The 22,360-nt window shown below is 40.3% G+C and overlaps 2 protein-coding genes and 1 long non-coding RNA gene across 14 annotated transcripts in view; 1 reads left to right on the top strand and 2 right to left on the bottom strand.

The window, feature by feature from the left end:
* sgip1a (SH3GL interacting endocytic adaptor 1a) overlaps positions 1-5,933 on the bottom strand; it is a 75,682-nt gene extending 69,749 nt beyond the window's left edge. For 5 of the 8 annotated variants that reach the window (XM_039601130.1, XM_039601132.1, XM_039601133.1 and 2 more), the window contains exon 1: positions 5,693-5,932. The gene's annotated coding sequence lies outside the window, so the exon portion shown is untranslated. Of the gene's footprint in view, positions 1-5,692 lie in introns of all 8 variants that reach the window. The other 3 variants (XM_039601129.1, XM_039601131.1, XM_039601134.1) reach the window with 1 other exon arrangement.
* Positions 5,934-8,577: 2,644 nt separating this feature from the next.
* Positions 8,578-22,360, top strand: part of LOC120433783 — a 62,973-nt gene continuing 49,190 nt past the window's right edge. The window contains exons 1-2 of the long non-coding RNA XR_005608752.1: positions 8,578-8,882; positions 9,013-9,109. This is a non-coding gene — a long non-coding RNA (uncharacterized LOC120433783). The remainder of the gene's footprint in view (positions 8,883-9,012; positions 9,110-22,360) is intronic.
* The window catches only part of pde4ba (phosphodiesterase 4B, cAMP-specific a), a 160,729-nt gene continuing 156,988 nt past the window's right edge, over positions 18,620-22,360 (bottom strand). For all 5 annotated transcript variants that reach the window (XM_039600670.1, XM_031758617.2, XM_039600672.1 and 2 more), the window contains one exon: positions 18,620-22,266. In XM_039600670.1, coding sequence (XP_039456604.1) covers positions 21,820-22,266 — 447 coding nt within the window. In that variant the 3' untranslated portion in view covers positions 18,620-21,819. The remainder of the gene's footprint in view (positions 22,267-22,360) is intronic.

Genomic DNA, 22,360 nt, shown 5'->3' with positions numbered 1-22,360 from the left:
GTAACTCTGAAGGAGTTAAAATATTTTTCAGAGTTCTCATTTTCTGGAGGCCCGTGAAGGTAGCATAAAAGCGGGACCTGTGTATCTGTTGCAATGGAGGAGGAGAAGAGAACGGCATGGAGAGATGAACGAGGTTAGCTGAACCAAAGTGAGAGACCCGGCTAGTTTTACTGAGGTTAACCAGCACAAAGAGTGTGTGACTAGAAAGCTGACCGTGTGAGAGCTTCACAACAGAGTGTGGGTGAAGTGACTTTTGTTTCAATGGTCGCACCACCGTGCTGTGTTTCCAGCTACGACCGCCGAGGCTAAAGGCTAACCCGGACTGCTTGGCTTCGCCAAGGAGGCAGCCGCTATGAACTGTCGGAGAGCTGGACAGTGACTCGCTAACGTGCTGTAGCAGAGACAGCATCGGGTCCGCAGGGAGTGGATTTATTGTGGGACTGGTGAACGGCGATCTACCGGGCAACGGAACTGTAAGTCAGACTTTTGTGCTCTTACAGGGGAGAAGAGGATTTTTCTCCATCGTCCGGCGTGAGCAGCAAACAGGCCTGCAACAAGTGTGAATGTGAGTGTGTGGAGCCCATGTGTGAATATTGTGTGTTAAGTGGATTTATATAACGTGTTTTGGAGTGTATATTAGTGAGTCACTTACCAAAAGGTGATAACATAAGTTGGGTTGTTTAATATAATTTGAAAGGGAATTATGTCATTTATACAGTGTATTTCATTTGGTTAAGGAATTGGAATATCATTTGAGTTTAAAAAAGGGATGTGTTGTACAGTATTTGTCTCTGCCCTTACGTTCAGTAAACGTTTCGTTTGGGTTAAAGAGTTGTCTGGGGTCGTTTCTTTACTACTGGTTAAGTTTAACTTGTGTGTGGTAGAAGTATCGGTTTTTGTACTCGGTATCGGCAAGTACTCAGATCCAAGTATCGGTATCGGATCGGTTTGAAAAAATTGGTATCGTTGCATCCCTACTTGTGGGGACCAAAATGCCACCTTCAAGCCTTTTCTCTTAGAAGGCCACACTCTGCGTTTCAAGCTAATTTAATAACAGTAAATGATGAGTAACCTTTCAGAGCTTGAAAAATATCTCAACAGCAAGAACCAAAACAAAATTGGACTTTATATTGGTTCTCGTTTAAGTAGTTTATGCAGCTGCACTGCAGCCACGGTTAGACGTCTGAGCAGTAGTGCAAGACTTTACAGCACAAAGGAGGTTCTGGAAATAATCGTGCACTTTAAGTGTGAAGACGGCACCTCATCCTCCTCTGAGGCTGGCATGGAGGAGGCATCAGAGGTAGAAACAGACCAGCTGAAGTTCAACTGGCCAATCTGAAGGTGAGAGTAGAGAGGAGATCGTTGAAGCAGTGACAGGTCGGACTTTCTCCATATCTTGGTCTCCCACAAAAACTGCAACGCTCTGCTACGTCCCAGCAGCCAGAGGTTTGATCACGGGACCTACACAACACCACGCCACCAGCTACGCACTGCTGCGATGGACGAAATCCTGCAGTAAATTGTGACCATGACAAACCTGCACGGGATACACTGAGTGGCTTATGTGGACACAGAGGAACTACAGGCCATGCTCATTTTGGACAATGTTTACAGGGCAAAAAAGGAATCAGTTCAAATCTGCAGGGTGCTGCTGCGAGCCCCTCTCATCAGCAAACTTAAGGGCAGTGTGACTTTTGCAGAGACAGAAATCGACGAGCTGGCAGCACCATATGGGAACCTTGATTGCAAAGACAGCAGTCTGTCCATTAAATATATTTAATAGTTGCATTTTACTCTGAAGTAGTTTTAAAAGACTGAGTCATTTAAAGTGGGAAAAAAATATTACATCATAGTATTTTTACAGCAGCTTTTGCGAAGCTGCCATTTTTTGTCCTTTGGATCACTGGTCTCAGGTTTTGTTTTGTTTTATTCTGACATTACAGAAAAAAATAAAAACACATGTTGCTGCCAATCATTGACTCATCTTAAGGCCTAATAAAAACAACAATCAAATATTCCTTGAAATGTATTTTATGGAAATTGTTTTTTCAATAGAAAACAGTGGAATTATGTAAACATACTGGGCTTTAAAGGGTGAAATTGCAAAAATTATAATTAATATTTGAAATTATTTTTCAGGCTGAAGTAGTTTTAAAACATCAAGTATTTTAAAGTTGAAAAAATTACTATATAATATTTTTACCGCAGTTGTTGGGAAGGTGGCATTTTGTGTCCTTAGGTAAAAAGAGTCAGGATCATCTAAGGGTGAACTGAGCAGCATCAGTGGTGCTCACAGAACAACCACCACTTTATAACACCTTCAATTTCACACAGGAAAAATAAGTCTGTGCTTAAACCATGCGTACATATCGATGTAGAAAAATAAACTCAAGTATCAGCTTAGGTCCCAAAATAGATATGCAATCCCAAGACAGCCTCCCCTTTTCCTTCAGTTTTTTTCTAACAAGTTTCAGTTGGACAGGAGAGTCTAAAGCTCTGCAACACAGAACATTTCAACTCATCAGGCTAAAGGAAAACAATCGAGCAGGATGATGACTGCTCATAAACACTGACTGGCTCCCTCTTCCCATTCTGAAAACCCCCTAAATAACTCCAGTCAGAAACAGAAATGTACAGATAAATAATAATGCAACTGAAGGGATGGTGGGCAAGCCACACAGAAAACATACAGACAGCCAAACTGAGTGAAAGAGAGGAAATACTTTGCTACTCCACAGTAGAACATAAGGCTTCCCCCTATGGCTAAGACAGCATGAATGACTCACTCCTCCTCCAGCAGTAACACCACCACCACTTTTTGCATTTAATCATGCAAGCGACAAGCTGAGGATATATTTTAATGTATCCTCAGCAATGTTTCAGAGGGAATAATACACAAAAACAACGTCACTCACAAAGGTTGTCGTCTTATGCAGGTGCTACTAATTTATCTGCACACGCCTTTTTTAATGATTCCTAATTAATATCTGAGAGGCAAAATAAAATGAATACATTTACTGAACTTTGCAAATGACAAGTCACCCGTGGAAAACTAGATTCCAACAGAACAAATAAAGATTATCAGTTTGTAATGCTGCGTGTGTCCATCCCCTATATTGTGAAACATGGACACAGTATTGCCTTCGTGGTCAGAGCCCAGATTCCACTGAATAATAATATTTGTGCATTTAAGGGTTTCCACAGAACAACACAGGAAACGAGGATCAGAAAGTTTCCCAGTCTGAATTTCCCAGGCAAAGAACACCCAAAACCGAAAACCTCATTCATTATCCTCAAACTTGGCAACCCCTTCTCTCCCCCACAGTTTTTCCCACATATCAATAACCTCTACATGAACTCACTTGACTTCCGACACTCACATGTGCAGCAGGGCTCTGGCTGTCTCAACATGATACCCCCAAACTTGGAGCTGTACCTACAACAAAGCCCTTTCACTATCAGGTCTCACCACTTGGCAGCCACCTTGGTCATGCCTCTGGGCAGTTCTTTTGATGACTATAAACACAAACATAACTTTAATGTCAACGGTGAATAAGAAATAAAAACTGCATGTAAAGAATCAGCATACAAAAGTTTGTGTTTGTTACCCATCCTGATCTAAATTACAGCCTAGTTATGACAAATGTGTCAGGCTACACAACATACTGACTTCATTACCATCACCAAGACACTACAGACATGCATGCCACTACACATCTGAAGCAGTCATGACCTATTTTCACATGTGTCAAGGTAACAACACATTTGCCAGTTCAACTGTTTGACTGGCTCATTTGGAGAAGGGACAACTTTTTTCTTTGCTATTATAAAATTCTGTAACATGTTTCTATTCAGGATTCTTTAACTGCCACGTGTCCCCTCCTGTGAGGTCTCCATGTTTCTGTTTCAAGGCACCGGTTGCACGACTTTTGGCCAAGTCTTAATTTGAATAAATATGCTTCAACACTTTCTCTCAGAGGATCTGACTTAACTGCTACTTTCTCACACGTGTTTACGCTGGTGCCACCACTGATACAGGACGGAAGTGACAGAATATGAGCCAGCCCTCCGCCTCAGGTAGCAGTATGAGAATCATCACATGCAGCAACACCAGTTCGATTTAAATGACAAACTGAAGAAATGCACGTTGAACGGACACGGATTCCATCACGTGTTTATGACGTACAGACTGGCCTTTTGTATTTTGATTCAACTACCCGCCCCCCTCCCTAGGCATAAACACCACAGTTCTTACAAAACATACTCCATCAGATTTTCCTTTAAATTTCCCTAACAAATGCTGATTGTTGTTCCGATGAGCCAAACCTCACAATGCATTGAGCTCAGTCAACATCGACATGAATGAATCGACTGCGGTACGCTAATGGCAAAACACAATTACTCAGCCATTTAATCAAAAGTCACTATTTCCCTTCTCCGGCTCTACCACAGCATGAGCTGGACTGGAACATTGTGTAATGAACGTGAACTAGCTGCTATGGTCTCCATTGTGCTGCTCCAAAATGCTGACGGGGAGCACCGAACTCAAGACCCTTGGTAACTAATGTCTGCAACTGAGCCATTCCAGACTACAGAGGCTTGCATGCCCAAAGGCACTCTGTTCATAAAAGCATTGGTGAATATCAGGGACAACAGACCGTGCATTTGAAATTTACTGCTGGAAAGAGGTCCCAAGTGTTTTAATCACTGACAAATACACTTCTATCCTTTCTGGTTTCACAACTAAGATGGGTCAAAGAGGTCAACGGCAAACATTCATATTCAAATAAAGGAAGAATCTTTAAGGACCACAGTTAATCAGCTGTGTTTTAAAACGTAAAGGCCTTGGGCAAAAACACACTCTGGTAGGACACTTTTTGGTAAAAAAAAAAAAATAATGGTAAAATGCACCGCAATGCTGATTTAATGTGCACGCATCATCCATGTGAACTTGCACAGCTATAACTCACGAGATTAGTTTCTGCCCCTGAGATTTGGGAGTTTTTCCAATTCCCTGATGTGGTTCCTGTTACTAAAAAAAACAGAAGTTTTGAGTTACATTTCTAGTACGCAAGATGTTCTTTACAGGACCTCAATGAATACAAGTGGATCAATAATATTAATAAGTGTTGGTAAATGGCGCCTGAGCCATAGTTACTTTATTTAAACCCTAAAATTACCCAAATAAAATATCAACTTCCATGGTACTATGTAAAACCAGTTCAGTTATGTTACTTCTGGCCTGTTGCTGGAGTCTCCTACTTTCCCAAGTCAAGTAATATTGCCATGTTTTAATGTTCTTAACAATTTAAAGTCAATTTGTCCTGTCCTAAGCGAAAGGCATGGCTACTGTGTTATACATAATGGTGGAAATGGCTCTGTATAAATGACGAGCACCATCCCACCTTTAAAGTAGTGCCATGTTTTTGGACTAAGCTAGCTTAGTATATGTCATGATTTTTATTCATTTATCTTTACTGTATCATTTTAGCGACCAATAGTAGGTAAAGCCCTGCACACCACTTGAAAAGCGTGACACACACATTAAACTAATGAGTTTGTGTTTAGTACTATTGCTTCACCTGTAGCTGACCCTCACTTCAACAGTTAGAACCATCACAATAAGGTTTACTTTTCAGTCGCTCGTTAACTTTTACCCTTTTATTTTTCCCCTTAAAATTACAATACTTACGGCAGTTTGGAAAGTTTTGGAGACTGTTCTTCTTAAAGCTTTTCTTATCGGGTAAAACCAAACAAACTCTTTCTCCTGTTCAACAGGGAAAATTAAGATGCGTTAGCCACTCAACCACTCAACCGTTGTTAATTACCGTCAGGCAGATGGCTGCCGGAAGTGACATATTGCCTTGCTTGTTACTGGAACCAATGGAATAAATAAATATATATATATTTTTTTTTAAATGAACAAATAAATAAGTGGAATAAAATTGGAGTAACGCTGATAATGCACGTAACAGGCGATAAGAAGCAAAGTCGCTAAATGACCTACCGCTACCTAAAAAAAAAGATCAGACTCTTCCATTCAACAGGTGTGCTTGTTTCCACCTGTTACGGGCGTAATGCAATTTGGAATTTGTATTATTTATTATTATAGCTAATCGAGACCCAATTGCGTGGGTGAAGCCATACATACATACTGAACTGTAGACATTTATAAAATATTAGCAGGTAGAAATATTTTCATATATTTGTACCCCCAAATGGTTGTGACTTCCGGTTAGAAGTCTGGCTAACGTACAAGAAGAAGCGAAAATGTTTTTTACTATATATGTAATTAATACATTTTACATGTTATTATTACTGTCTTCAAAACAGCAGTAAGTGTCAAATGACCTACACTATGGGAGTTATGGATTCCATATTTTAAAAATGCTGTGTAATCGGCATTTAACCTCTCAAACACTGAAAAGAAGATTATGCTAAGCAGCCTGGGATGTAGTCTGCCAACCTCCTAAAAGAGAGAAGATAACTGGTCTTGGTGTCCGCTTACGGACTCTATCAATGTACACTCATGAAATAAATAAGCCATATTCAGATATTACATATGTGAGTAACACGTTTTGCTGTTTATTTTCATTTTTCACACCCATCATTTCTCAGAATTTGTATTCAGATACCACGTGTGAAACACCTGGAGGTCCTGTTTCACTCGGTGGTCTAATCCATATCTGTCCATCAGCTGCTGCAGCAGCCTCTCCATCCACCCAAACTATTGGTTAATATTTAATCAAACCCGTCCAGGAAAGTAATTTCCTCCAGCAAATCACAATATTTTGTCACGCAGTCTGATGGTGTTGCGTAACAAGAAAGTATTTCCCCCGTTCGGTCACATTTATTTTGTTTTTTTATTATTTAACAACAGCGAGTCTAGTTTGGCCCGAGCATGCAAACCATACCTGATCGTCGTGTTGAGTCTCTTCTTTAGTCGTATACAGAAAAGCCTGTTATTTTTCAAAGCATTAATATAGCATTCTAGCAACAGTGCCTTTGTCGCTACAGGTTTAACTTTTCTTTTAGACGAACACTTGAGCCTAAAGGCAATGGGTGTGTGTGTGTGTGTGTGTGTGTGTGTGTGTGTGTGTGTGTGTGTGTGTGTGTGTGTGTTCGTGTGCTTGTGTAGGCAGGGTAGGGGAAACCTGCTGAGTCCATCTGCAATTCTTGGTCACAGCTAGACTAAATGTGGCATTATTCAGTGTAGCAAACATAACGTGTACATTTAGATTTTATTCATTTAGTCGCTTTAAAATGTGTGCACTTAAAGTAAACTTAGACCTGATCTGAAACTTAGTTTGATACACTAGTTCTGCAATACATCCTTCAGTTAATTATCTATTTATTTTTTTATTAAACATAAAATAAATATTATTTTAAAAAAAACCTCAGTATTCAAAGACTTAGACTAAGAAGATTAAGTCATTTTTGAACAGGAGAAGCTTGAGGCTAAGTCCTTTTTTTCCTTCCAAAAAAAATAAACAGCTGATTGATTAGTAGAATTGAATCTTAAACGATTTTTTAAACAAAAGAAAAGAAAAAAACTAATAATTTCTGGCACAAACAAGAGGTTCCTAACTATACTAGGATTTCTCCAGGCCTTTCAAAGTTATTTGGCTGCCTTTTCATTCATTTTCAGTCCGGCTCTTGATAAACTTGCGTACAACTTAAGCATTTTTAAGCCACTTAACACTAAGCTATGATTAATTCAAGCATAAAAAGGTCCCTAACTCAAGGGATGAACCAGTGCTTTGTCTACACATAACAGAAAACTTGGCAAAGGCCTGATTTTAAATAGTATTTTTAGGTACTTTGTCACTAGCAGGTCTGACAGGCATAAAATAGTATTTTTGCTCCAACAAAGTTATCCCCACAGAACTCTTAGCGAAAATGCATGTTGTGCAGCATGTCTTAAAAAATGAGGAAACAGGCAGAAAAAACAAAACAAACGAGAAACATTCCCTACAGCAGATGAATAGTATGTGAAAGTCATGCCCTTAAGAAACAGAAAACAAATCCAGCAAAGGCCTGACACAGGACCTGAGGGATGCATCTGACCCTTCAGCTGGACCAAAGTCTTATCAGAAAGTGTCTCAGTGGAAGCGTGGCTGTCAAACAGCTGTTCTTAAATAAGGGAAACTGGAAGAACTCTGACAGACTGATTTAGCTCCACTGCCACAAGGACAGATATAGGGACTTATCATATCACAACCTCAATAATACAATATAGCTGATAGAGAGGCAAAATAATAGTAATGATGACACTAATAATAATATAATCATTTCAACTGCTAGAACAAATGAAACTCCCAAATATGAGATAAATGACATATTTCTCCTTTGCCGTGGTCTGCAGGACACCACCATCAGAGCAGGTGACCCGACCAGACTGAATCAACTGATTAGGAAGTCCGGATCTGTGATTGGCTACATAGTGAGCCGTTTTGAAGAAAGCGTCCGTTTGTATGACGCTCTTGCAGTTGTGAATAGGAGTTATGCATCCAAGTGTTTGTACCTGCTGTCTGACGCGTTGCCTGCATTTGACTGTGCTGATGTTATCCAACAGAGGAATGTCTAGAGAACGTGTCTCCTTATTCAACTCCAGTGCAGTTGCCGTGGCAACCTGATCGACACAATGACTTGGTGGACCCTGCGATATAATACAAGAGAAAAAACCCGTGTCAAAATCCCAGTTCAGTGCGTCTCCTGTCTGGATGGCTTTCTCTCTCGCGCTTCCTGCCTTATCCTCACTCTGCACGTATGCTCATTCACGTGCGCACACTTGTGCAGCACACACCCTAATCACTTAGTGAAGGATGCAAAAGGACAGTTTAATCACAGCGAAGTAGCTCAAACACAGTGAAAAAATACCTGTAAGTGAAAGAGGGAGACTACCATGTTTCGAATTGTCTAATTCATGTGGTTAAATCTTGGTTCAAGGCCTCCCTTTTTTCTTTAAGTGTACTTTTGGGTTTGAGTTCATCTTTTCTTTCTTTTACTCAGAATCCCTGAAGTTGAGAGTCATCCTTCTGAAGAATACACACCAATCATCATTTCCTGTCCACCACAAATTCTTTTTCCTGTAAGGACTGACTTGCACGTAAGTGTTCAGAGCTCACGTTATCTTCAACCACAATTTTTACCTAGGTTTGTTCCGCTGGGATGACCAAGACCAGGACACGTTTGGTTCAACTAGCTGGAATAGATCAGCGCTCCGGGAAGAGTGTGTAGAGGGAAGTGGGATAATAAAGGAGAAGTAGCTCTATATTAAGTTAAAATTAAGGAAAGAAGTAGCCCAGTCCCTATTTAATTCAGTTTATTCTTATTTTTCTTTCTCCATTTTATCCAAATTGACAAGGAGACGACCATAAAACCCTGTATAGCAAACATCACTACAGATCTGTGTTACGTTTGTCTGTGGTCAGGCTTGTTAGCCAACACAAACATACACGTTTCTTTCTGTTTGAGTTTAAGCCTGAATTGACAGATTTTTTTTCGGCCACTTGGGGGCAGCGGACACAAGTGGTGAACATCATCATGACTTGACAAGTGGATAACGTTGGAGTTGTTGCCAGCTGGTTATGTACACCTACAGTATTTGTATTACTGCGTTATTACTTATGAACTGCCTCTCACTTTTTATCTCAGTCTTAGAATCAGCGTAGCCACTGATAAGTTGCACGCAGGTTTATCAAGTGACCCTCTTATTAATTGAAAGATCTCTTTTTCAAGAGAGATCTTTTACAAAAAAGTGTTGTACAAAGGTCTCCCTGACACAGCTACATAAGAAAAAAGACAAATTATACACATTCACAAATTAAGAAAAACATGTGCAAGAGTAGATATGTGAAAACAGGCTTTTTAAACGTGAAATCAGAGTATGCAGCTTCACAGCTTTTTGGGGGGGGTTTTGTAGCTTGTTCCTATTTTTCCAAGTTCAGTGTACAGCAGGTACAAGAACATCCAATGTCAAAATGTCCTGGAACCTCACATTTTAAGCATTGTGTTTCCCATCCTCTCTTTATATAAGATAAAATAACAAGTAAGAAGAGGTTGATTATTAGGTGTGCTGTTTAATTGACCACAACCTGCTTTTATATATTTAGTTTATTGATAAAGATCTCCTGTCTTTCTGTGTTTAACACATAGTTGTTGTTATTGTATATTGTAAATCTGTACATCATTAGCATATATTTTATTTGGTATTATATTGCATTTTAGATATAATTCCAATTTTCCAGGTGAAATAAAGTTCCGGCCGATATTCTGATGTATACTCTGCTACAGACATGCACTGTTTGTGCTTATAAACAGAGTCGGAGCTGCTAAATGTATGACAGACTACATATGTGCTACACATGTATAAAGGCAGGCCTTACTTACTTAAATTTCTCCAACTTACATTTTCTAAGTTGAGGGTTTTTCTATACAAATTGATTGTAACATTTTCTGGAACAAATCTAGGGCTTGTATACAACAGTCAGACCTTCGGTACAATTTTACGTAACATGCTACTTTTTTAAAACCATTAAATATTTCGCTGTGGTCAAAGGAAGCATTCTCCAGCGCGATGACCCCAGTTGGAGCCTTGCAGCTAAGCTGAGTGTGCCTGCCATTAACTATAAATGCTCTGAAGTGCAGGCGATTACTGTAAGGAATGACATTACACAACAGCAGTGAGGGAAAAACACACGTTTGTCATCACAACGTCTCACGCAAGCCAAAGGGATTGTTAACATGTGCTGCAAACCTCTGGTTTGGCAAGGGTGTGTGAGGGAAACAAATGGTTTATAAACTTTAGTACCAGAGGGCTCGGTGACGCAGCTGTGAAGAAACGAAAGAACAAGGAAGTGCGATGCAGTGAAATTGATAGTTCTTCAGGAAAAGAAACTCTGATTCTCAGGAATTCCCCTCCTTTAGTCAGTGGAATGAAGAAATGAGAGCTTATTTTTTAAATTGTTACTCGTGTTGGTGAGTCAGAGGAAAAGACGCTGAATACATGGGTACTTTGGTTGGTGAACATCACAGCCTTTAACCGGGGTAGATGGTTAATGCCAAGCTAGGCAGAGTCTATGCTTATGTCTTATGCTTTTTATCCTTCAAATTGCTGTGAGCGCCATTAAATGTCACAATAAACACGGCTCTGTGTCGGCTCTTTCCACCTGTTCATCATTAAAGCCAATGCAGTGACAGATAGGTGTCAGTCAAATTTTGCTATGGCACCAGTGGCGCCCCCAAGTCCATCAGATATTTAGCGCCATCCCTGACTTTAAAAGCACCGTTTGTTTTGTGAAATTAAAGAATAAATATGTGTTTTGGTTGAAATTGAAACTGAAAGTAGGAGAAACTGAGATTTACAGGATGTGAGATACAGTTTAACAGCTGAAATAAAAATGTATTCTGCATTTTATATTTTAATTTAACCTATATACAAATCCCTGCTCTGTAGCAGACCTGACACCCTTTGAAAACCATGTGGCAATAATAAACACTAAAATAAAACAGTCCAGTACATAAATAAATGAATAAAGACAATAGAGAGAATAAATCTTCTTGATTCTACAGAGAGGAGCAACAGGTATGGCCGCTCAGTGAGGTGCAAGTCATTTAATATTTGTTACCTGTTAGCTTTCAAAGCTCCACTGTTGGTGACAGTCCTAATTCTGATCAAGTGTGCAAAAAGGATCTCACAGTATCTGGGTGTGGCAAGTTGTGTTGAAGCTGTTGTAAACCTTGCCAACACCACACTGTGCACTGTGCAGACCGCATTTTGTTTCCTCATCATTGAATTGTATGTAGTCTGGGAAACAATGCTTAAACCTGACTTTTTTCTTTCTTTTTTTTAAAGCTGCACTTCCTGTTTCACCTGCTTTGCCTTTTCAGCATCATATTCTCGGCTGCAGGTGTGGCAACGTTGGGTGTGGTGGGAGCAGAGTAAGATTAGATAATGCTTTTCACCACTACCCACATTAACAATTGTTGCCAGTATGTTTCCAACGCTTGCTGCTAATATTAATGCGCCTGCGCAAACGTTGCTATGACAACACTGAAGATTTTTCCCATAGTTGTCTGCATGTCTGTGGCTATACCTCTGACTACCATCCCTAAACATGACACCAGGTTATTGGGATATTGTTTTTTTTCTTTTCTCTACAACCTGTTTGTCTTTCATCCTCGTAAAAAAATTGCTTGCTCCTTAAATGACTTTGGTTCAGAAAGCAAGTAATCAGTCGCAGTCTGGAGCCTTGCAATAAGGACTTGTTGAGGTTCTTTAAACAGGCTGTCTGTGGTGATTCTGTGCACCCTCATCCACTTCATCATCTCTACTCTAATTGGCTCTGGGGATAAAAATAGCCGCATGTATCCATCACAAGACTGATTTACTTGCTTCACTTACAAGGTTAATGCGAGCTCAGGGGACTCGAAAAGGGGCAGCGTTTTTTCCTGAAAGCCAGTGTAACTGCAGTGAAACTGTAAATTGTAACTGCGTCTTTTCTTTTTTTGTCTTGTACTAATGTGTTTTTATAAATGTATTGTTATTATTTTCCCATTACAAAAGGAGGGTCTTAATGACAGAATGATTTAATTCAGAAAATGCATCAACAGCGAGTTGAAAGGAAATCGTCAGTTATCAAATCAATATTTTCTTCTTCACTAAACGATCTCCTCATGGATGTAAAGGAGCTCAGTAATTCTTCATGCAAATTCAAATCAATTCCCAAGCTTGTCATTTTCTCCAGTGTATTTCTCTGAGAGCAGCAGCAGCAGCAGTATTTGACCCAGCTGGCCCTACAGCCAGCTATAAAACCACAATGACGCAAACGCAGAGGCCACATAATTTGCATTAAAAGAGAAGATATTTAACCCTGTGTGGTCACCACAACTGTGTCCTGTTACATAGCCAGCCCTACAAAAGGCTGGGTACTGAACGTATCCTGTATGTGTGATCTCGCACTTGAATCTCTCAGAACCCTAAACTTAGACACTCCATTCCAAGCAGAGAAAAATAATCTGTGCAAGGTGTTAATTCCTTGTTTACATAAATAAAACTTTAAGCGCCGGAGAACTTAAATGTTATCTGCAGGCTCATGCTCGCACGCAGTCTGCATTCTCTCACACAGATGCTGCGTTATATGTTTAGCTGTCATCAAGAAAGATGCAGAGAACAGTCAACATCTAGGAAGTTTGTGAAGTTTCTATGAATGAAATGCACTTTTTAAAACTGCAGATTTTCAAATACTTTGCTTTCCTGTCAAATGAAAACAGAAACCTCCCTTTTTTAAGGTGAAGATGTCTTTTAGAATCCAGTGAAGACCGAAGCGCAGTCGGGAAAGTTTGGAAAAGTGAATATTGAGCATTAGCACTTAAAAGAATGAAGGTTGGGATTAGGCTCAAATAACCTCTTACGCTACTACTGTCACTTCATAATCTTGCCCAAAGACACTTTGGTCTTGCAGACTGGAGGACTGAACCATCAACCTTTTAAAAAAGCCCGTCTTTCTTCAGCTGTCCGTGCGTTTGTGTTTACGAGGCTGAAGTTAAACCAGTTCTGAGCATTATAAAAATCAGCCAGTTTTCCGGACATCGTTTAAGCCTAGTCCCAGACTTTAAGGAAAGTTCAGTGGAGATTTCCACTCATCTATTTTTCATCCTCACATTGTTCAGTCAGTGGGCTAGGTTCAGTTATTGTGCAAATGTACTTTTTATAAGGTTGGGGACAGTCAGCTGAGACTGAAGAAGAAACGTTTCTCCCACTGAAAACGTTACATCCAGATGAACAGAATCAACCTTTTAGGATTTATTTACCTGAAAGATCATCTTTACAGTTACCTGCTTGTGCACCTGCTGTGTATATAAACTGCCCTGTGGAAGTCCCCTTCCTCTGTGGATTTCCTCCAGTACGTCCAAACACCCATTCATCTTGATTTTTGTTTTGAGCAGTGAAGAGGAAGTCCAAAGGAAGTGGAGCACAGGACAGGTGGTGAGCAGAGATTGTGAAACTGTGATTGTTGTCTGTGCAAAATGTAAATACATTTGAGTATTTCCTTTACATATTAAACCCTATGTACTCTTTTAAACCAGAGCTTTTCACTGTTCCTCCAGCTGAGGTCATGGATATTAAAACTTTCTCTTACTGGCAGCATCTATACACTGAAAGCTGATTATTGTACTGTTTTCAAATTTTAACAATAATTCATCGACACTTTTTTTGTTTGTTTTGTTGTTTTTTGGATATATTTTTATGTCCTTTAAAGCACGCCAACATACTCCCCCTGCTCTTTCCTTTTCCTTTCCTTTTCTCTATTCTGTCTCATTCATTCACATGTCTAGGATACGCCAGGGATTTTCCCAGCCTCCAGCCAATTCCCTATTATTTCCTATAAGCCTACAATTTCCTTTTCTGGCCTGAAAACATCCCTCATCCTTTTCTTTGTGCCACACAGGGGAGAAGTTAAGTGGTGTCATTTACCTCAACTGGTGGGAAATGCGTTGCTCTGTTTTTAGCTTCGTTAGATGACTCTCCCATCCCCGTGGAACTGCATGCCTTCGAATGGAGTGCCAGTCATATGCACGTAAGCGGTTCCATCAAATCAAATCCCTTCCTTTTACTGGGTTATGTCTGAAGCAAGAGATTTCCAGAGGGAAATTGGAGAGGAGGAAGGGGAGCTGGAGGGGATATAGAGATAGTGACAGATATAGAGTATAAAATTTAAAATAAATTTAACAATAAGTGCTTACAGATGGAAACGAGAGGACAGGAGAGGGAACGAAAGAGACTAAGGTGATAGAACTCGCTCATAATTGTCCTTTAAAGCAAGGTTATAGTGGGTACAAACGCAGACAGCCTCAGTGCTCTTGTTGTCACTGGGATGTTGGATATGAAGGGTCATGCATGAGAATTACTCAAGCCTCTTATCCATGTCATGTTGATGTCATGCTTCAAGTTTTTAGGTAAGAATAATTTCTCCTCAGTCAGAAGCCTCCGTGTGGCCACATGCCACAGATCAGTTGCTGCCTCTAGCTCTTTCTTTCTTTTAGAAAATATAAATATAATTGTTTCCATTTATACGCCAATGACACTCAGATCTATGTTCAACTGAAGAGAAGCTGTTCATCTCCACTAGAACCCTTCCCCTGGATGGCCTCTAACTTCCTTAACTTTAAGGAAAACAAATGTTTGGACGATCCCAGCATGTCTCATTTTAACCTGCACAGTCTTGAGCCTTTTATTTATTTTTTCATTATTTTATTAAGTCGCACGCCAAAAATTTGGGGGTTATATTTGACAGCAATATCACCTCTCAAAGACAGATTACAGAGTATCTTTTAAAAACTTTGATCCATGCTGGACTATTGTAACTCCTTATATGTTGGAGTTAGTCGGACCTGCCTTGCAGGACTGCAGTTGGTCCAAATGCTGCAGCTCGTCTTCTGACACGAACTAAAAGACGTGAACATATTTCCCCGGTTCTCCCTGGCTCTTCGCTGGCTCCCTGTTCACTTCAGAATTGATTTAAAAATGTTATTGTTGACTTACAAAGCCCTGAATGGACAGGCTCCCGGGTATTTGTCGGACCTCTTGCAGCCTTATGCACCCTCTAGATCTCTTAGATCAAATGATCTTTTGCTTTTAGCCGTACCAAGGTCAAGGCTGGTTCACAGAGGCGATCGAGGGTTTAGAGTCGTAGCGCCTAAACTGTGAAAAGACCCCACTAATGATAAAAAAAACGATTAAAAACCCTGAAAACCATAAATTTCACACCCGAGCCTCAACTCTTGCGGCCCGGTACCAAACGACTCATGGACCGGTACCGGTCCGTGGCCCGGGGGTTGGGGACCGCTGTGCTACATGAATAAAAAACAATAACCTTTCTATAAAATGAAATTCCATCACTGTGTTTGGGGGTTTGAGCAGTAACTCTGCAGTCATTTGCAAAAAACCCAATAAGAGACAGCTTCATGCTGCAACACCTGTGTCCACTTTGCAAAACTGCCCTTATTATGTTTTTAAAGACGGAAGTTGTGGTAAATACACAAAAAAGTCAATTACTAATGGCACAGTGTTATGGACTGTAGGATGCTCCTAAAGGGTTCTGGAGCCTGTAAACCCTCCAGTTAAACCAGTCAAAATAATAGGCCAATGCAGCATTCCTGGAAATATTGCTTAATCAAGCATATTTGCCTCCTCTTCCTGGCTACATACAAAGTCTCACATGTTATATAAAGCGGCTTAATAATGTAGCAATAAAACAGCTTAACTGTCTGCATCCTTTCCAGTAAATATCAGTAGGGAGTCACTGCAGGAGGTGCTGCAAGAACCAAATTGAGTACAGTTAGAGCTTGCAAGCATTCAGAGAGCGTGTACCACCACTCGGTTCCTCGTTTGACGATTAAAGAGGTTTTTGTCTGTTTTAGGCCTGAATTTGGAATACCGCTGATGAATCCGATATGGAAATATTTGGGCTTATGTCAGTTAAAAACACAAGGCATGTTGATCACAGGTATTTACATATGGAGCCTGAAGTTAGGCCTCACCTAACACCTGCTGCTCAACACTCAAAGCTTGGCCCAGAGAGATGGCTAAATAAAGATAACGAGTTGAGACTTTCTAGTTTTGAAATACTTTGCATTTATTTTGCATGGGAATGCAGGTCAATGCAGGTACCTTTAAAATCATGTATCTTATGTCCGAGAGAAAGCAAATGCAACGAAAACTCCATCGAGACCAGAACACTTGAGTCTTTTGCAGTCAGCTGAAACTTCGCAATACTGCAGCTGCTATTTGACATCTAAAATAAAACTTCAGCTACTGCAGAAATTGATTCTATTTGACGTTTGTACCATTCCTTTTTTTAATAATCAGTTAACATCTCTTGGAAAGTGTTGGAAAGCACTCTTGCGTACATCTCAGAGGTGTTCGTTTGGGTGTAACATTTTAACTCGGGCACAAAACGGGCAGCGTATTTACGTGTGCGTTTCTGTTCATATGTGAAGGCCTTATGTCGCATCAGGACAGCCCTGTCAGATTGTGTGTAGGCTGCGGCGCTGAGTCTGTGTCACACTGTGTTCCCGTCTCAGCACATTAGAGCCAAAGCTTTGTGATGATGCAGCATACACGGGGACATCAAAGAGAATGAGGAGTAACATAGTACAGATACGAGGACCCATTTTAATTCCGCGTCACTTTCCGGCACTGACCTGAGAATTATTTCTATATTTAATGGTTTATTTCTGTCTGGACGGGCCAGAGCCCCAGATTAATTATTTATTTACATATTTGGTTGTGGTCAACGAATTAAGAAAATTACATGTCTGGATTTTTTTTAAAAATTTCTGGATAGGTTTCCATATTTTTGTTGCATATTAGGTTTTAAGAGAAACATTTATGTAGTGGTGCTGAGTATTACAATACTCTGCTCTTATTCTCTGGTTTCATGTTGTAAATTGAGTTTTGAGTCTGCTGGACTAAATAAGGAAATGTCCTCTCTGGCTTTATTTTTTGTTTCTCTTGTGTGACTTTATGTCAAAGGTCAAAGTTGTCATTGGCAACATCCCTTAACCTGCCTCTGACCCCACATCGGCCTCTAACTCGAGGCAGTAAGAATTTGAAGGTGCGTAAATCCACAGCAAGCAGCTACATCTCAGTCCATTTAATGAAGCGCTGGTGACAACACGCGACACAAATGTGTGACAAACTGCTGAACTGAATTAACTTTGGAAATTCAGCAGTGTCGCCACTCCACTCCACGCTTGGCAATCAGAAAAAGGGAACACGGAAAAGAATCATGCCAACATGGCAACATCGTGTTTGAAATATAGAGTTACAACCAAGTGTTAAAGTCTGTTAATTGGGGGCAGACACCAGTTTGTCATCCCTTTGTCTTTATGCCTCTTGTTGGACTTGAATAGCTGCTCAGGCTCATCAAATATAAGTTAGCCTCACACGAGCCGTTGGATTCAATGCAGAGTCACTGACGTCACACCAACTGACGATTATACCATATCCTAGACCCTAGATTTGGATTTTGGATGTTAACCGAGTTACGCACATTTACTGGAAACAGTCTCATTGGCAGCAGTAGTTGTTTTTTTTTAAAACCATCTGCTGTCTGATTATCACAAACTTTTTGTAGGAAATCTTCACAGTTGATGTGCTCCAGTTAGAATGATTATATCTTTGCTCCTTGATTGCCAAGACTTACAAATCACCTATTCTGACTACCTAGCATCAGAAAGTTGTCACTGATGTTGACTTGGAGGGTTAATTCGTGAGGGGTTTTTTTTAGGCAAGTGAGACACTGAGAACAGGACACTATTGTGTAAATTCATACCTTGTTAGTCAGCTTGAATGTCAGGAGCAGCACAGGCCTCCAGGTGCCACTAGCAGGGATTTTAGGCCATTCTTAGTACACTTTCATACACAGGCTATTTTTACAGAACAGGACCCAGGTGCTCTGTAAATACAGTCTTCTATTGTGAGGCAGACTAATGAAACATGACAAACACGTGAAAACCCACCAGAAGCATGACTGTGACCCAATTTGTTGCTCACACCCATGGTGAAAAAAACAAGGCCGCAAAGGGGGAAGAACGGCAGACACAGTAGGAATATATTCATGCTTTGCTTTTAATCACTTCATAGAAAAAGTATTTCAGATTTATTTTTGAACACAATATACAATATAATACCATACATTGTGTGAAACATTTAATAACCCACCTGCAACAACTGGCAGACGTGAACATATTGACAATAAAAGAAACAAAAACAAACCCATCTCTCATGCAGATAGAGCTAAATCTGGCTAACCATTTGGACACAACTAGGACCAAAAAAAAAAAAGCTTGAACATAGTTAAACAATGTTAATACTGACAATTTGAATTTCAAAACTGCTAACAAGTTTGGTCAGAAACACATTAGCACAATCAGTTACATAAGATCATGTTTTGTTGGTAATTCAGAATGTTTCACGTTAGTGCTGGGCGTATTGTAGCATGCTAACAATACCGTCCCCATGATATCTACTTTTACATGAAGTGCATTAAGTGTAAAAGGAGACAATCGCTTTGTTTGTCAGTTGAACCTGTATCTGGCCTCGTATATCAGCAATCTTCATTCAAATGCCAGATGGAGAAGCTTAGGTTGTAACGAGCCACTGAGGGGAGCTAAGCTAATATGCTAAGCTATTAGCATACTTTAAAACCGAGCACCGACTAAGCTAAGATGTTCCTAGCTCCTACATCCAAGACTACGCAGTTTAACATGTCCTCTATGTTGCCTCTGGGTTACCAAATTGCTGATGTCAGATGAAAACCTTGTAGTGAAATGCGGTTGGTCAAAAATGTGTTTAATGTGGAGTATTATCTAGGATTCGGACTATTTCAGCAGAATTCTGTGTTATTTGGAAAACAGATTTAGATGGAATTCAAGACAGAAAAACAAAGTGACAACATTTTTGGTTTAATATTCATGCATAATATTAATAATTTCCATGTTCTTGTCTGTGACATGATAATAAAAGGTATCTTAACTTTTATGTGAAAATTAAAAAAAGAAGCTGTTTTGTAGATACAAGGTTTTCATGTAACAACAACAATATGTCTCTTTAGCTGCTGCTCTGTTGGGCACTCAAAACATTGTGCGAATATATACTTAGATATATTTATATATATTTATATATATATAAAAACAATATACAATACATATATAAAAAGGCTCTAATTAAGAGTCTTCTACACATTAGACACCACCACTTCCAGGTAATGCAAGTGCATATAAATTAAAATAGATTTTACACTGAACCAGTATTTCTTATTTACAGGCTTAAAGTATAGAATAAATACACTGTTATAAACAGCAAAAGGACCAACTTGAGCTTCTAGCGACAAACAGTAGAGACATAGGTTTGGAGTGATGGGGGTAAGGCCTTATGAGGCTAAGGCCTCATCCAGACACATACATACATCAACGCATACTCCATACACACAACTGCCATCTAAGCATGCTTATGTGAAATCAGCTGAAGTACCTTTGAGTATCAGTAAACTAATTTAAAAAAAAGAAAAAGACGTGATTACAGAAGCCACGAGAGCCAAAGTCTAATGGCCTGCAAACCATTTCAACCCATCAGACACGTTCGGGGGGTTGTTTCAAACTAGAGCACCTAATTATTCCTATTATTATTTTTTTAATTTCTTTTTTTGTGTGGAAACAGGCATAGCCTTACATGCTGAATCCAGCAGTTCCGGCTGTGCCAAATCCTCATAACCTGACTGTCCTGGAAACCTGATACAGCAGAGAGGGAGGGAAAATACTCGATTGACGTCAATGAGCAGGAGCAGAACTTCAGGGATTTTTTAGCGTGAGGAAGAAATAGCTGGCCTGATTGTTTTGAGGTCGTGTCCGCGGCGCCTAGAGGGGTTTGTAAACCATCTGAATACTGACGCTGATGAGGGTCGAAGAGTGCCTTTCAGACAGGCAGCTGCAAGAGCACCTTTAATCATCTGGTCTGGGCCTGATTGCAGAGAGGCAGGGGGGGATGGTGTTACATCAGACAGGTCTGTGGTCAGAACCCATTTTAACTAACAGGATTATTACGACTGTAGCATACCTGTGGGCTAAAAATAGACTCATCGCTGTTGCACATTTTATCCTGAGCAGATTTCTTTTCATCACAGATCTTAGCAGCTTGACGTAACGGTTTGCTCGTGTTTCTGCTTATTTTATCTGGTAATGAGGGTTTGAACGTGGGTAACGCCTGTTTCACACCAACATTACTGCAAAAATGAACAGACAAAAGTGTCTAACTCAAATGCCCCAAATAGTTTACACTGAAAAATCAGCAGGAATCATGTAGGAATTTAGCATTTTGCATTAAAAGTCAAGTGTTGGTTTGAAACAGCAGGAAGTGCAATGGTCTGCAGCCCATTAAAAAGGAAAAGAAAAGCTGTTTAACAAGAACGAGAGGTGTTGTATTTGTGTGCAACTGTGACATTCATTGACTGACATGTGATACAGAAAGCAAGAAGCTAAACCTGCGACGTGAACCATGGATGACAAGCATTTGAATTCCACGTGTAAAGAAGGAACTTGTGCTGAGATTGAAATGTTTTCTCATTTAGATGAATTTGTCCAAAAGTTGTTTGTCAACATTTGTTTGGATATCTCTATTGCCCAATACATGGAAGACTTTTTTCAATATACAAAAAAAAATTTGCTCTATTCAGTTAAGAAAAACAAAACAAACAAAAAAACATTTCACAGACATACTAGAGTGTTCAATAAATAAAAAACTATTATAAAGACAATAGTAAAAAAGGCACACAAGTCCTTTGACAAATGGTACAGGAAAAAAGTAAACACTTTCTCTTGCTATACAAATGTGTCTCCATCAGTAGATCTCACTCTATGCTACTTCTAGATCATATCGTGTATCGGTAAAAAAGTCTCAAGGTACAAAACTTCTCTCAGTAGTGTCAATGTCCATTTAATGCCAGTCCAGAAAAGAAAGGTAACCGTTTTCCAAACTGGCTGAAATCCTTCAAGTTCCACCATCAGTCTTGTTTGTCCATCAAGACTCAATTGTTCGCATGAATTATTTCCTGAGAACTCTGAAGCCGCTTCGCTGAAACCGTCCATCCGTGCCTGGCTTCAAACACCCAAGTGCAACATGCCACTGCGCGGGGCAAAACTAAGCCCTTGCCTCTGTGGGCTTATTAAAAAGGACAGCTCCAAGAGGATTTTCCCCTCTTTTTCCAAAAAAACACCCGCCTTTCAAATCACCGAGTGAACCTGATGCTGGAAGCCCTATGTGTCTGTGGGCGAAGCCTCGTGCGTCACGATCTCTATAGCCGTCGTGGGCTCGATCATGCGTTCCTCGTCATTCTGACCGTCCAAATAGTCCAGCGGAGGAGAACGCGAATCTCCTAGACTGTCCTCCTCCTCCTCCTCCTCATCCAGCTCTTCCTCCTCTTCGTCTTCCTCCGCGTCGCCGTCTTTTTCCATTCCGTCCAAGTCCTCCTCCTCTAAGGTCAGCTCAAACTGAAATTTCTCCCCGCCCACCGGCCCTCCGGTGCCTCCGCTGTGTCCGTGTGTGCTCTGGTCGTAGAAGGGCGGAGAGGGACTTTGGGGAATCATGCTCTGGTACCAGTTCCTGTTGTCCTCCAGCGTGTCCAGAATGTCCTGAGCATCGGGGTGGACCAGGTCGGCCCAGGTCTCCCACAGTGGGTGTACGATGTAGTCTATGAAGCCCACCTGAAAGAAACAAATGAGTGTTAGGAGTCAGTTTCTTTTAAAGTTTTCCTGGGAATTCTGAGCTTTGTTCTCCATCATAGCTGATACAGTTTCT

Source organism: Oreochromis aureus, linkage group 17 (assembly GCF_013358895.1).
Source record: "Oreochromis aureus strain Israel breed Guangdong linkage group 17, ZZ_aureus, whole genome shotgun sequence".
Classification (NCBI taxonomy): Eukaryota; Metazoa; Chordata; class Actinopteri; order Cichliformes; family Cichlidae; genus Oreochromis; species Oreochromis aureus.
Note: the sequence above shows the minus strand (reverse complement) of the source record. Positions and strands in the feature narration are given on the sequence as shown.